The sequence below is a fragment of the Netta rufina genome (genome assembly GCF_964035555.1).
Source record: "Netta rufina genome assembly, chromosome: 4".
NCBI classification, from domain to species: Eukaryota; Metazoa; Chordata; class Aves; order Anseriformes; family Anatidae; genus Netta; species Netta rufina.
Window position 1 is genome coordinate 68,682,096 of NC_140127.1, and position 16,032 is coordinate 68,698,127.

The 16,032-nt window shown below is 41.2% G+C and overlaps 1 protein-coding gene across 1 annotated transcript; it reads right to left on the reverse strand.

Annotated features, from left to right (window-relative positions):
* Positions 1–6,394: 6,394 nt before the first annotated feature.
* On the reverse strand, positions 6,395–13,294 carry NICOL1 (NELL2 interacting cell ontogeny regulator 1; the record flags this gene model as incomplete). Its single annotated transcript, XM_084285861.1, has 3 exons — positions 6,395–6,466; positions 11,253–11,341; positions 13,171–13,294. 3 exons carry the CDS (start codon positions 13,292–13,294, stop codon positions 6,395–6,397), a joined length of 285 nt encoding a protein of 94 aa, XP_084141987.1.
* Between the last annotated feature and the right edge of the window lie 2,738 nt (positions 13,295–16,032).

Genomic DNA, 16,032 nt, shown 5'->3' on the forward strand with positions numbered 1-16,032 from the left:
ATGACAAAAATCATTTTGTTTCCCCAGTAGTTACTTCCCAGCTCTTTGTGTAGTAACTCCAGCATAAACACAGACACCCCTGGGAGAAATGTATTGCCTTCATGCAGCAGCTGAAATTCAGACTATTTCTCCTTCAGCACTGAGCACGGCAAAGGCAATGCTTTTCTGGTCTGAACAAGTTAGGTGGCAAGAGTGCATTCCCATTTTGGGATGAGTCACTGACAAAGGAATTCAGAGATATTTGACTGAAGGGCAGCTGCCAGGGCCTACAGCTTCTTAACACTCCTTTAAATGATTATTTTACAGCCTTGCAGATGAGATGAGGGGTGACAGGCTGGTGCACAGTAGATGTTTCAGAACATAAAGAGAATAAACTGTTTTATTACTTTTCTGACAGGCATCTCAGGCCCTGAGAAGGACTGAAAATCAAAGCATCCTCTATGTATCTTGTCTCTTGTGCCATGAGATGATTCACCTTTGCTTGATGACTCAGTATCTTCTTTAAGCACTCGGTCGGAGTTTTGGTGGAGAAAAAATGCCTTCCTCCTGAAATAATGATTTTGCTCTTGGCAACATTGCTTGACAAGTTCCCCTTCTTAGGGCTTCCTGGAAAACCCTTCAAGAAGCCAGCTGAACCCTGGTCAGACTGCAAGGCTTTGAGGCCCTGCAGCTGTCCCAGCAAAGTCCACATGACATTGCAAAACAGGGACATGGCTGCAAACCAGGAGCGTGATTGAAACTCGGCACAAAGATATCCTTTAGTGCAGGAAATAATCAACTCCAAGAGGTCTCACTCACCACAGTGAAAGATGTGGGGAAAGATCCAGGCTTGATCAATTTGCCAAAAATAAATTGAAGCCAAGCGTGACGAGCATCTTTAGATGATCCCTAATGCCTAGAATGCTCTCAGCTATACAGGAGGGGCAGCTGTCAAGCCATTGTGAAAAGAAAGTCAGCTCATGCTTTTAGTTCCAAGAAAAAGTAAGAACAGCTGGCAAAATATCAGAGTTTTCAGAATTTATATTTGAAGGTTTGCACTGGACTGCTGCAAATTCAGCAATGATTCACTGCGCTGGACAGGGTGTAAGTTTACAGCATAGGCAAGGGCTGTGTATTAATCCTGTACACACAACCTGAATGTCATGAACAGTAAAAGCTGACCTATCTGCCCCGCTATGCCAGTCTTATCCATGTCTAAAATATAAGCATGTCATTTTTTACTTGCTTGAGAACTGTATGTGAAAACTTCTGAATTAATTTGTTCTGAAAGCAGTTATGTTCAGGAAGTACCTGGTGGGGTTTTTCTAAGTGCTGGTTTTGGTACATCATTCTGTTGCTATCAAAAGCAGTGGCAGAAGGCACAGACAGTTCTCTGAGCATCCTATATGTGCATAAAGAAAGAGAAGGTGAGGTCTCATCTTGTTTTAGAAAAGCTTCTAGGACTTCTAGAAGCTTTGTTTCTTTGTTTGTTGAAGTCTGTGTTTCCACCCTCCATGGGTGAAATACAATTTGATTTTACATTGTATATAAAACAAACCATTCTTCAAATGTGCAATATACCAGCTGTCAAAAGGCATTTAAATATTGTTCAGTTCCTCCTTGAATGCAAGAATAAATTGTGCATTAGTTATATTCAGTGTTGTTGGCTGAAAACAAATATATTTCACAAGCTGGATGCTTTATTACAGTGTACATATAGTCCAGGAAGAATTCAAGAGCTGCTTAGGCAAGGAACCTTGTGTATCAAATTTACTGCATGAATGATTTGAAGGTTTGCCCTTTAATAGGGAAGAAAAACAATCCAAACTGCTCAAAGCTTTGGAGTTCAATTTATTGCACTAAAGATGGTTTCCAGTGAAATCCTTGACTATAAGCATTCACAAATGCTGGTAACTTTGATTTTGGTCCCAAAGTTTGTGCCCTATATTTACCTGAAGAGTTCCAGAGTAAAACTATTAGTTACATCTTTCGCAGTTGGTCATCTTTTTAGGTTGGGGTTGAGAGCTCAACAGATACAACCTCATCAAATCTGGTATCACTAGATTTTCACCAGGCTCTGTCCATAAGCCACAAAAATAAAAAATTTTGTTGATGTTGTTAGCATAAATGAAGGTTGTTTTGCTCAAAAGTTAGTCCAGATTTGACATAGAAATGTACTTTATATCAGCAGATCTTTCCATTAATTTGGACTCGGCACAACTCTGTTACACAAACAAGCTCCTACACTTTCTGCTCATTTCTTAGAAGAGCCACTTAGATTATCTAATAATCACATCAAATTGGCATGCATTAGCACTGCTTTGCACTTAAAGCTAAATAGGAGCTGTGTTTTGTCTCTGCTTTCTCTAACAACGCAAGACCCAAACTGCTTTAATGCAACAACTAACACTTCACAGAGCAAAAACATTCTGCAGTATTTTCACTGTCTCTGTGGTGTGATTTATTCATTTCTCTGTCTGTGCTATCTACAGGCTTTTCCAAAGTCAAATATTTTATGGAGTGTAGAAATAAAACAAAGGACTAGGATAAAAATAAAGTTATAATCTTAAATATATATATATATATATATATGAAAAGAGCAGCAATGCTTAGAAAATATCTAACAATTATATGAAGCTTGGGGCTTAGGCTGCCCTTACGTTTGCCTGAGCATGAATATTAAGTGTAAAGTGCATCTATTAATACTATTATATTAATATTCAGAGCCCACCCACCCCAAAACAATAACCTGCATACTAGACTCCCTTGAAACGTGTCCTGCTTTCAGCATTCATCAGCAGTCAGCTTTCTTTCCAGTTGTTTCAGACTCTCAAAGAAGAGTGAAGCTATATAAAGTAAAATTAGAAAATTTCCAGTGCTGTTCCACTTCCAGACTCTATTGACAATGAGAACAAGATATTGTTTTGCCACTTAGATGACCTGAAAAGTGCAGTATCGCATAATTTGATTTAAACAGCAAGAGGTGCTCAAGGCTAATTAACACAAGCTAATGTGTTAGTGGGTTTTCAGCAAGTGCATGTTCAGAGCAGAAATCATAGGATGACAACTGGAAAACAGAGGATCAAGTTGTTACATCTATTGTGAACACTGCCTCACAGCAAAGAATAATTTAAAACTAAAATTAGTATTGTCAAATTGTTCCCACTGTAGCTTTACAGCCTTGACTACCAGGAAAGGAAGCATGGGCAGACCAACACAAGAAATGGAGTATCTGCAGAAATATGAGTTTCTCTTCGCATGGAGTCCATACCTGCAATTCTTTTTCTTATGTTTTAAGCCATTTCTCAAAATTCAGGACCTTGGGAGCCTTGAAAATACTGTCTCTGCCACTCCCCATGGTTCTATGAAGTTATAGCTGGAATAGCAAGCTGGAACAAGAAGGTTAAGGATGATCTATATGGAGATTAAACTGCAAACCTCTCCTTAAACTGCAAACAAATACTGTGTTTGAAACTAGAGCAACAGGCCAGAATATTTTACATTTTGATTTTTATTTAATAAGTTCACAACACCTGAAGGTGTGGTGGCTACCATCCAGTGTTATTAACAACTTCATTGTCCCAAACAGCTTTCAGTGCAGTCACAAAGCAAGAGACAAACCACATAATGCAGTACAGGGAATGAAATGGGACAAGATGTACAGTGAGAAGGATGCATGCATGTTCTGATGACCTTATCAAATACATATAAAACAGTTTGGATTTAATGGAGATTGTTGGATTTTGAGTTAAAAAAGATGAAATCAAATAACTTTTTATAGGATGCTGATTGGCAATAGTGAGTTTTAAGTATGATGGGAAGAGGTCAGCCTGTTTGTACTCTTTGTTTCCAGCCCCAGACTTCCATATTTCATTGTAAGGCCATAGGGCAGTGAGTGAATGCTAGACAGGAATGGGTTTGTACAGTACAAAAAGAGACCTTAATATCTGAGTAATTATATAGGTTATTCCTGCAGCAGGCAAGTGGTTTGCAGTTCCATTTCTTTCACTTCATAAAGGAGCCCTTACTCCTGGCTTTGGAGCAGTCTCTGCAGTGTACCGGGCTACAGAAGCAGGGCCACTGGCCTACTTAAGGGTGCCTGTCCTTGGACAATGGGGAAATGCAGAATTTGAGGCTTTCTGGAGGTGTTTGTGTTGAAGGGATAAAATACATGGCTCTCTGGAGCACTAGGAGAGGGTTTGCTTTATGAGTTGAGGAAGCAGTTCATTTCTACACATACACAACCTCACCAGACCACACCAAAGATCCTTGTAAGGCCAGTGTCTTATCATTGGCACAGACCATTATTAAATGTCGGGAAAACTATAAAACCCGGGCAACTACAGGGGCTTCCTAAAGTGCTGTTAACCTGTAAGAACTTGTGGTTCAGGGACCTTCTGAATCAAAGTTGTCATTTTTATATTTAACAGTTTGCCATAGGATTTTCAGGCATGAGTCTGAACAGCTGCTTTTTAAATGCATTTAAATTTTTAGGATGAGCAGCATTCTGCAACGAGGACTTCTACAACTTAAACACGCAGTAGGTCAAGAGCAACATCCTTCTATTTGTTCTGACCGTGCCACCAGCTGGTTTCAGTTTGCCATGCCCCACTTCTTGTTTGGGAAGTGACAGCAAACGGTTGTTGTCTGGTCACTCATGATTTTGTAAATTTGTATCATCTCCTTCTTCAGTCATCTCTTGTCCAGACTGAAGACTCAAGAATGTTCTTTGTGAGTATGGGTTATTCTAGTTGCATTCGTCAGCAGTTTGCCTGGTTCTGCTGTTTTCTTTTCCTTTATAAAAATGGCCTTCACTCTTGTCACTGTGTCATATTAAATCCAAGCATACATATTCAAACCCATTGAAAGTTTCTGTTCATTTGCCCAGAACCAATTCTGGTTGCTGGGTGCAATTCCCAGGCCCCCCTGCCAACCCTTTTTAAGAACTGCGTGCCATGTTAGCTGTGCGGGTTCCTGCCCACACCTAAACCAAGCTGGCGAGCTTACAGCACCGTGGTGGGCCACCAACGAGCTCAGCTTTGGGAGCTGGCTTTTCACCATGTGCACTCTTCTGGGACTCCCTCCAAGTTCCACTACGGGAACGCTGGCTTCTCAGATAAAAGCAGGCCCTTACTCTCAGCACCTTCACTAGACAGGGAATGAGATACCGGAGTTGCTCAGCACCACGCGCCCTCAATCCACAGTAGTGGGAACACGACGTATTACTCCTGCAGTGCTATCAGTTGGATCTGAAGGGACTGCAGACCTGAAGAGTATCAGGAGTTCACCAGGAGATTCCTGGGCCTAGAGAGAGGCCAATGCCAGACTGGAAGGGGGAACGAAGGTTGCACTGAGAGGACAGCCACAGCAGGTCCAGAGCAAAGCAGAGGAACAAAGCCAAGCTAGAACATGACAGGGAAGACCCAACTGCTAGAAAAGCCAAGAAACTCTGAGAAAGCATACTGCTATAACCAGGATCAGCTGAAGCCCTCTAAAGGTAGCCCAGCACCTGGCAGAGCAGTATTTGTGTCACCTCTCTCATTCACTCCCATTAAAGTCCCACTGGTTTAGTTAAAGAGTTACGCAGGCAGGAACCTTCTTCCAAATTCAACTGGAGAGGTTTTGGCCTTCTGGAAAGGCTGCCAGCAAGGCTGCAAAGTCATGGTCTTATTCTCCTTTTTTTTGCTCTTCCCATTTGACCTGCTAGGATGGAGTTATTTAGAGATATGGTGGGTTAAGAATGGAGTGTCCAGGGAAGAAGAGTAAGAAATTAAAGGTTTTAATTAAAGAAGACAACACTTTTACATGGCATGTCAGAAATTCAGCACAAAGGTATAAGCTGTTTTGGTCCAAGTACAGCACACGTATACCTCCTCGTAACACATGCCTCTTTACAGCTGATATAACTACAAGATGCTTGAACGTGGCCACAGCACAGACAACAAACAGAAAGGACTTCCATCATCTTTAATAAACAGGCAAAACCTACAGAGACCACAATTACCTGTCTCAATATAATTGGGGAAGTTGCCACAGAGGTATGCTCATATTAGAGACCAAAACCAGCTGCTGCTGTCTCTAGAGCACCGCTGGCCATATTTATCCTGTGGGTTACACTTGGCCAACTCTGATTTAAAAAGCAAAGCATGTAAATTTCCCCCCCGCTCTAATGCCAAGTAGCAGATTTACCTTACTGGCAACCCATTGGATGTGAAAAGAGGACTTAAAAATAAATAAATAAATAAATAAATAAATAAATAAAAATAACCAGAACAGACAAATACATTAGACACAACCCCCCAGTATCCCAGTACAGTGGGGTGTACGTGCTTGCAACATGAACCCCATAAAGCTGCATTTTATACAGCTGCATTTTAAAAACCGCTGAACAGGTGATACAGTTGGCCTCCTGGATTCAGTTCAGCAGATTTGCAGCTACACAGTCACACAGATTTCTCTTTTCCACCTGAAGAAGCAGAGTTTCTGTCTGTAAGAGGGGGGGGGACAAAAGCAACATCAAAAACAAAGTGTCAGCACTGTGAAACTAATTAGCTCCCAAAGAAAAACCCGTTTTACTTTTGTTCTAAGATTTGGGCTTGCTTTTATGAGATGATGCTTATGGTAACAAATCAGAGCTATTGCTTACTGGTCTGCAAAGAAATTTAACTTTTGCATGATTAATTCTCTTACTGACAAGGCAGTACTTCCTGTGACATGGAGAAATTCAGCCTGGTGCATATTTATGTTTTTCTCATTAGTGCATTCAATATGAGTCTGGCTGCTGTTGTTGTTGTTTTTGTTGTTGTTGTTTATTTTGTTGTTGTTGTTGGTGGTGGTTGTTTTGTTTTGTTTTTTACTTGTCTTTCTTACAATCTTACATCAACTGCACAAACTGGAGCATAATCTCACAAGGTCTTGGGAGGCTTAAAACAAAACAAAACAAACAAACAAAACTACCAGGAATTCTCCTTGTATTTAAAAACAGGCTGAAAAACTTAAAATTATAGTATTACGGCCTGGTCTAACTCTTGAAAGTTAGACAGAGAAAGTGAGGCATAATTTAACTCTGTTTTAACTTCTCTTGCTTCACTACTGTTGTGGTTAATATGCTGTTAGGGCATAAAAGAGAAAATTAGTGCTGAGCAAGCATATGGAAATCATAGTTCAAACATGTGATGGGATCACTGGCTTTAAAGAAAGGGGTCCCGAGCCTGTAAGAACAGAAGCTTGCCCAGCTGAAATGGGGTTCATCAACACCAAGACTGGTGCCTGCCAGCAACAAGGGTGAATTGGGACCTTTCCCACTGAGAACCTTCCTGAGACAGAGCTGGGTATGATCTTAAAGGTCCACAACCTCTCAGCCTACCTGTGCAAGAGAGTGCTGAGAACAGGGCAGGGACAGCATGACTGCCTAAGGGAAATGTGGGAATCCTTCCTCTCTAGCACACACATGCTTTGCTTTGCCTGTCTGTTTGGAGCAGTTGTGGTTTCAGTAGATGCATGATGGAGCACAGAGCTGCCTGACACCAACATCGTATCTTCATCCATTATATGCAGTCATCTCTGTGTGTCATGGGCTGGAGCTCTATCTGGGAATAAGTCTGATCAGAGAGAACCTCCTTATTGCTCCGGGACACACCAGCTGGGGGAAGTCTACTTGCCAAATTAATTTCTACTGGTGTAACCAGTTGCATGAAAAAGGACATTACCAAGACTACCAGCTCTAAATACCCTTGAAATCCACCTTTATACTGCCTGCCTTGTGATTTTGGTATGAGATGGGAAGGCCATGTGATTAAAGGCTATACCTTAAAAGCTGTGATATCTATTGACCCACATCAACAACAGGTCCTTAGAGCACAGCTGGGCATAAACATCTGCTTATAACCTGCCTTCTTAGTACAAGATGAGGCATTTATTGGTGAGTTTCCTTTCCCAGCTGATAGCTCACTAAACATAGCATTGTTTTACTGTATTAAACTAGATATCACTTTTGATTATTTCAGCTGCCCTGCAAGACTGGAAAGATCTGATCAGACTTTGCTAATCACCTAAAAGACACTCAATCACCACCTTCTAACCATCTCCTTGACATCATTTGCAGTGGTTTGAATAAGGGAGGTTGACAGCATGCCAACAGCTTTGGAGTTAAGCCCCAAGGCTGCTTACCACCTTATATATCTTTAATAATATTTCCAAGCCTTTGTTTTTACTTTCATGGGCACATCTAACTTAATGGGCTTTGAATGTTCCAAATAACCACTGACAGTTTAGGAAGAAATAAAGAACAGAATGAATGGCAGTAAATACAGCTTTACTGACTGGTTTGTGAGCATGATCACAAAACCATTTACACAGAGATTGGTTATTATCCCCCAGTGGGTTAAAGCACATCAAAGGAAAAAAAAAATCAGGGCAGGGCTCAGACTCTCAACCTACAAAAAAGATCTAAGTTCCAGCTAAAAATGCAGCTTCTCAGCTTTTTTTAAGGTGTAGCACAACACCCACTGGTTAACTCTGAAAAATGGATTGGGATTTTGAAAGTGTTTATAGCACAGACATACAGTGAATCGTGTAGCCCACAGACAGGCTTTGTCTTATGGGAGTTGTTTTATCACCTGCTTCCTGCTGGCCTCTGTCTCGAGCAGCTTGCTAATGCAGTAGGGAGCTGGCTGGGGGCTGGTGGAATGGTTTTGATGGTAACAGCTCCCTCCCAACAGTAAAAGAGCCCTCTGCTAGTTCATGATCAGAGCTGCACCTGCCAGATACTGCACTTTGGTTATGTGAGTGGAAAATCACAGGTATTCCTGTACAAGATTGCCTAGAGTTGGTTACTGCTGTTAAAACAACTAATCCATCTGGCAGCCTGCTCCCAGAGGTAGCAGCAACAAAAGCAGTATGCAGAGGTGGCAAATAGATCTGGTATCTGCCCAGGCAGCAGACAGCCTCTCAGAGGGGCTGGGACCCTTCTCCTATCACATGAGTAAAAGGCAGCCAGTTTGTCAATCAGTAAAGGATCAGCACACCCGTGTAGGTTACAGGCATTTCTAGTCCTGTAAAAGGAAGAGGATATAGACTATGGCCTACATAAAATGCTGCGTGACCTATGGTAGAGTCAGTTTGCTTTGTCAGACACCACGCAGATCAACGCAGGGCCAAATTAACCATGAAAACTCTGAGTTGTGCAATAAAATGATACCGTCTCCACCGTGCTGAATTGCATAGTGAGACTAGCAGGAGGAATTAAGTGGGAATTTTCTCTCTGAGCTTTTGGGAATCCCTCCCCCTCCAACACAGTTAGGAGCTGCTTAGTCATCATCTAAAATTCCTGCCTGCAAACAAAAGGGAGTTTTTCAAGGAAATGAGTGTCTCTAGTGGGAATATTAACAAAGGGCATTGTATTTTCGGGACAGCAACATTTGCCCCACTCAGCAGCAAAGCAGACCAAAATAGTCAAATATAAAATATATATGTGGCTGAAAGTAATTGTCCTAAAACTCCCAGTTTGCATCAAATTGGGCCACAGAAGAATAATAAAACTAAGAACTGAAACAGTGTAGAAGGCAGTTATATGAGCCAAGAAGTCCTCAACTATTAAATATTTCCATGTCTTTTGAAGATGTAGGCAGAATTCCTAGCTTACTGACTAGAATAGGCCTGTCCTACCCAGAGGCCTTCAAGGATGTCAATATGGCTTCAATTATTTAGATTTTAAAGTGGCAAGGAAGTAATAGATTTGTAATGAGAATGCATCGTGGAGCCGCATTTTCAGCCTTGTCAAATCTACAGCTGCAAAACTCAACTGTAGGACATTCCTCTTGTCTGAGCATTTTTGTATCCTTGTTTCCTCTCCTTGGCTGTCTTTCATTTTTATTTTCACTTTTAAATATTAAAATACAGTTGTTGTTCTGGGGGCTATGCAGCTCAGTCTTCATTGTTACCACCCAGCTTTGGATACCTTTATTTTATAAAGCTTTACTCTTGGTATGAAAGCTGTAGGTGTCACAAAGGTCACTGCCATAGCCAGACAACCAGAGAAGATTTTAGTAGTTGAGATATTTTTGAATCAAGATTTATAAATTCTAGCAAAAAGTTGAAAAGCTTGTAACAGAAGGAAAAGGTGTACTAGAACCACTTTTCAGCACAATCTGAACATCTTGTTTTGGCTGTATACAGTACTCAGCAGATGTATGCATTAACAGGATTTCTCCATGAAGGAGCCCAAAATACATCTGACCTGTATTTATTGAACAGATTTTATTTAACTGTAAATCTGCTACATACTAATTTGGTTCTGCTCAAATATTTGTTTCTTGTAGTACATCACAATTCAAGGCATCTTTATTCCTACAGCTGCATTTTCATCCAAATGTCATGGACCCTGCTTGGAGTTACTTCAAACCATTCTTCAAAAATGCCAGTATGCAAGCTTTGAACTGCAAATGACCTTGTCCATAGATAAGAATAGCAAAAAAGTTTGAGTGCCTTCTGCTGAAAAAATCTGTGCAAGAGTGCAGATATATCACTTTAGCAAAAGTGTACATGGGAGGTAGGGGAAAAGATACCCTCTCAAGACACTGCTATCTGACAGCAGCTGGGATACAGCTAGTCACAGATTGCAGGCTGCAGTAGCAAGAGACAGATTCAACTTCACTCACAGAAGGAAGATACCAACCTTGGCAAATTCTCCACTCTGACTGCAAGCCAAACAAGTTTCATCCTCAATGCTGCTCTACTTTGTGGTATTTTTCATCATTATGGAATCAGAGCAATGTAAAAAATATCTATGAGATGATGTTTCCTCCCTTAGCCTCTCCCCAGGGGCAGAAGCATGTTATTTTATTTTAGTATGTTTTTTTTTTTGTTTGAGCTGACTCTCGTTTTGGGTAATAAATGTAAATCATGCTGTGACCTTACTCCCTCTGACATAAACACAAGGGTGTGCACTCAGCATTTGGAATGAGAACAGCAGCGCTAATGGCTTTAACTTGGCCAAGAGAAGGATAAAGAGCTAAGGACTGTCAGTTCACTTTTACAAACTTCCTAGTTTCTCTGATAATGTGATAACCCAATTGAGAGGAATTCCACATTACTGACCAGAGGGGTGAGATGTAATTACCCAGCATCACCTTAGAATATAGGACAGTACAGTTCAATGACAGTGTCTTGTGCAAAAATCATACAATTTATCTACTCCTACCCACAGCACTTTCTTTCATATTAAGAAAAAAAAAAAAAAAAAAGAAAAAAAAAAAAGTTGAATGTTTCCTTACCCGTGTGTCTAAATTATACGCTGTCTTCTTTAAATCCTGTAGAGCCCTCTGCATGAACTCAAACGCATGGCAATCAACACAGGGGCGGCCTAGGAGAGCATTTAGCAGAGAATGAGCTATTAAGAAGAAGGAGTAAACAGTGATCTTGAACATGATGAAGAACTACAAAAAAGGTCCACAATGAATACCGATGTATGTACTCTTACAGAATACAGGTTTTTGCAATTGGTCCATCGTGATGGTCCACCCAACGTCTCCGTGGCAAAAGAATGACATCAACAGATTTGCATTAAAAATATCATGTTTTCTTTCCTTTTCTTCCTCCTTCAGTGCTGTTCCCTTCATCCTCCTCTATCTCTCCCCCTTTCCACTATCTTTCTTCTCTTGCCACAGTTCACAGAAGTGTGGAAACGCTAAACCCAAAACTTGAGTCCTCCATTTTGTTCCACTAACCCTGACCACATGCTCAACCTCATCTTCTCTAAAGATGATCTCTACAACCACAGTCCTGTTCCCAGGAAAAGCCTGTCTCCTAATCTCACAAATTTGAGCATTAAATAGAAAGCTAATGGAATACAATTGAAATCATTATCACTAAGACAGATCACTAGGACTCCCACTTTGAATATGATACAGCTTTGTCAAAAGCTGGTGAAGCAAGCAGCAGATAAACACAATGCCCTGTGATTAGAGGGCACTGCTGATAAACAAAACGGCTGCATTTTGGAATAATTGCAGTGTTTAAGATATCTAGATAATCCACACTTAAGGTCACAAGGCTTGCTTTGCCTTGATCATCATGTATCACAAAGCTGCTCCGTAACAAATAGCAGTACAGAGACTGAACAAATCCAGACATGATAAAATGTCTCAGAATCATCAGCCTCTACACATGCTCTTATTTGCTTCTCAGTGGCTGTGCCTCTCTGACAACTTCATAAGCAATAACTGCACAAGTGAGGAATTCTGAGCACAGGCTTAGCTTGCTCTTTGAAGTATGGTAAGGAAGAAAGGATAAAACCTAAAGTAAGGGTATCCTGCAGTGTCTGTCAGCCTATTCTGCAAACACTTGATACTTGACTGATTACTACATGCCTCTGATAAGCTGGCCTCCAGCTCATGACCTGTGTGCTAACCAGCAGAGAGGGATCCTGGCTGCGGGAGAGAAGGAGGCTGCCAAATTCTTTAACTGAATAGGGAAAAGAGAAAAAAAAAAAAAAAAAAAAAAAAAAAAAGAGGAGAAAAAAAAAAACCACCAAGCAGCACTAAAGATTTCCTCTCCCATCGTTATACTACCACCCAGCCTTAGTGTTATCATTTATGCACCAGACAAAAGGAGAGGACAGCACTTTCCACACCAACAACTTGATGCATGGACCTGTCATTATGTTTATGACATGAATTAAACTCAACACAGATTAGCACAGGAGAATTAGGTGGTTGAAGGCAGAAAGGCTAAGAGCTGACAAGTTGTGCTTTCTTGGCATCTTCACTGTGAAATTTTAAAATAAAAAGTACTGAATTCATTAGAGCAGACATTACCAGGAATGAAAGATGTAATGAGGGTTCAACATCAGTTGAAAAAAGTAAGTCTCAAGAATGTCTCTGAAAAGCAAAGAAGGTGACTCATGGCATAGAAAAGGCCAACACAATGAAAGGGCTGCACAAAATACAAGGTGCAGAACATCGCCAGATTTCAGGTTCAGCAAGACAGCAACAGGCAGGAGACAAGAATAAGAAACTAGAGAGCCTTGGATGCAGGAGGAAAACAGTATGAAAGTTCAGGTTGTGGCTTTAAAACAACATAAGACATTTCCAAAACAGTTTGAATTATTTGGACAAGCTTCGGTGATGTGGTGTCCTGCAACAGTAAAGCTACAGTACAGGTTGTGTGAGAGGACTGTCGGGTAGTACATACTTTCAGCTGGTATGGCTGTTCCTGCTTCTTGATCAGATCTAACAGGCTCCATGAGGAGTAGTGCAGCCACAAGAACTAAAGGAACTGTAAGGACCACTCTTCTCAGAAGGCAGGGTGCCAGCATCTCGGGGACGGGTGCTTCTCTCTTTATCAAGAGACACAAACAAATCAGGGAGGAACATTATAGATACCAGGGTTTTGTTACAAAGAACTTTATGTTCCTGATAGCTAAAGCATTGTCAGACTTCCTTTAAAAGAAAAAATAATAATTAAAAAATAATAATAATACTTAAAAAAAAAAAAAAAGGCAATCAGAAGATCTATAGCACAGTCAGACGTTCTCTGTACTTTTCCAATACTGCACGTACCACACAGCTGGGAGAGAATATCCCTAGACATGGAGGAGAAAATGAGAAGTCCCTAGACAGCTTTTATTTTTGTGTGAAAGCCAGGATGCCAGAAACTTTACCCACTCTGTGACTCCAGTCTTTTTTTCTAACTGTATGAACACAGACCAGCACATGAGTTTGGGCAGCTGGTCCACTGTTAGACCTTGAGATCAAGCCTCTAAAGATTATAGAGCTACCTGAAATGGATCTGTCCCTCAAAATGAGTTTTTTACCCACTGGCTTGCTTTATTGGTGTATCATCTATTCACTAGAATAATAACTAAAGCTAACCACTATCATTAACTACACACAACACTGATCGTAAAAACTTACTCCATTATGAAAATAGCTGAAAGAAAAGACTTTTGTTAAACTTCTACAAATTCATAGGCAGAGTGGTAAATAATCAAAAAAGTTTCCCTTCCCAATCTGAGCTTCAGATTGTTTGCAGCCATCCATTTGTTCCTGAATATCACAGCCTGCCCACACCATGTCTGGACAACAGGTACAATCTGGTCCTACAACACCCACCCTTTCACACAGAGGTAACATGTTTGATAAGTACACAGGCTTCAAATGAAGTGTTTTCTTGATCCAACAAGTAAACTGTTCAGATCAAAAGGAAACACAGAAAACTTGAATTGGTTTAAGCTGCAAACGCCTATTTGAGATTTCAATCACAAGCCTGTTCGCATCCTGGCGAACTACTAGGGTGGTCCTTAGTTCAGCCAAGTTTACCTTCCGGTCCTGTTTGTTCAAAGGAAAGAAGAAAAAAAAAATCAAATAGGGTTGTAAAAACACAATAAAATCCACATGAAGATTTTCTTTAGCTAAGTCCAGGAAAGCAGTACAACAGGCTGTTTCTTCCTGTTTTTTAAGTACATATTAATTGAAAGATGTTGCACAAGAATGTCAAACCCACATGTGCTGAATGCAGGAGTACAGCCTTCTCCAGAACAGCCTGTATTTCACATTTGGAAGTGTAACAGAGGGAGGCAGGAAGGGAAAGGTTTTTCCTTATCTTGCCACAAACAGAATGAAACGAGTCTGCTCTTCAATACGTGCAAAGCCACTATTTCAAACACAGCTAATTTTGCACAAACACTTGCAGCATGTGCAAACCAGCAATTTATCCAGGAAAGGTGAGCATTACATACCTCCTTTCTGTGCACTTCAACCTACATGTAAGGAGAGGGGATGTTTCAGAAGCAAGAAATACACATGCACAGAATCACAAACACATTTGGGCCCATAGCAAGTAACACATCTGGTAATGTAATTCCTGTAACACCAGAACTGGGTTTCCTGTTCCTCCCACTATTTAGAAGTGATCTGATGTGATGCTTTCTCTTATTTCTTCAATCCTTAAAATAAAGAAATTTAAATCATAACAAGTGGCTTGTTGTTTTGTTTTGTTTTGTTTTGTTTTGTTTTTTTCCTGTTTTAGTTAATGGTGACCTGTGATCAAAGCAAGTACAATCAAAGGCACAAGGCTTTGCAACAGGATGCAGCAGAGTGTTTCTGAGTAACAGCACGTCAGGATAACACCAGCCTCCTTTGAAAGTACCTAATGCAGAAGCCTGCTGGTCAGTAGGACGGGAGGCTGTTCTCATTGTGGACTACCAGTGCTATAGAGGTTCAGAAAACAAGGCGGATACTGTTAAACTTTTTCAAGGTACCTTACACGTTGCCCACCCCAGCCTCAGCTCAGCTTCACACGTGAGCCCTGCTGCAAAATAATTGCTCCCTGAGTGCAGCCGTCACCTCAGGCCACATCTAAGTCCTGCCTCCTAGGAATATTGCGGGAATTTGCTATCTGCAAGGAACAATCACGACAGGCTTCCAGGGTGGTCTCTCGCAGCAATGCATCTGGGAACGGAGACAGATGTGTGCGAGGTCTTCTGTGAAAGAGAAAAGTCACCCCCTCCAACAAAGGAAAAAAAATCGGTACCTGATCTCTCTCTCGCCTTTGTGATGCTCTCTTTGAAATGGCCGCTGCAAACTGCTAACAGAACAAGTGCAGCTTTTCTGAGCATGTGCACTGTCTCTTTTTAACCTTCCCTGAAAGAGGTTATTACTATGGGGAGATTTCTGCCATGGCAACAATGCAGAGCACTGCAGCACACAGCACAGATTTAAAGAGGAACAGGCTGTGTCTCCCACGGCTGGGGAAGGAGGTTTCTGCTTTGACATGGGAGTCTCAGCACTGACTGACCTGCTGTGGGTACGGTTTTTTAAGCTGGGACATTTGATTCACCTTTCTTCATGTCCACAGAGTGGTTTTCCCCCGGTCTGCTCAGCTGGATGTGGTGTCCGATTCGAGCAACTTGCTATCTTGTGCCTGAAAATAACCATGACAAATTACACCTGCATTACAGGAAACAAGGGAAAGCTATAGGATTGCACTCGGGAACTGCAGGGCATGTCACAGCTGAGGTTTTGGTGAAGGCCAGGAATTGTTCAGCCCGTCTGC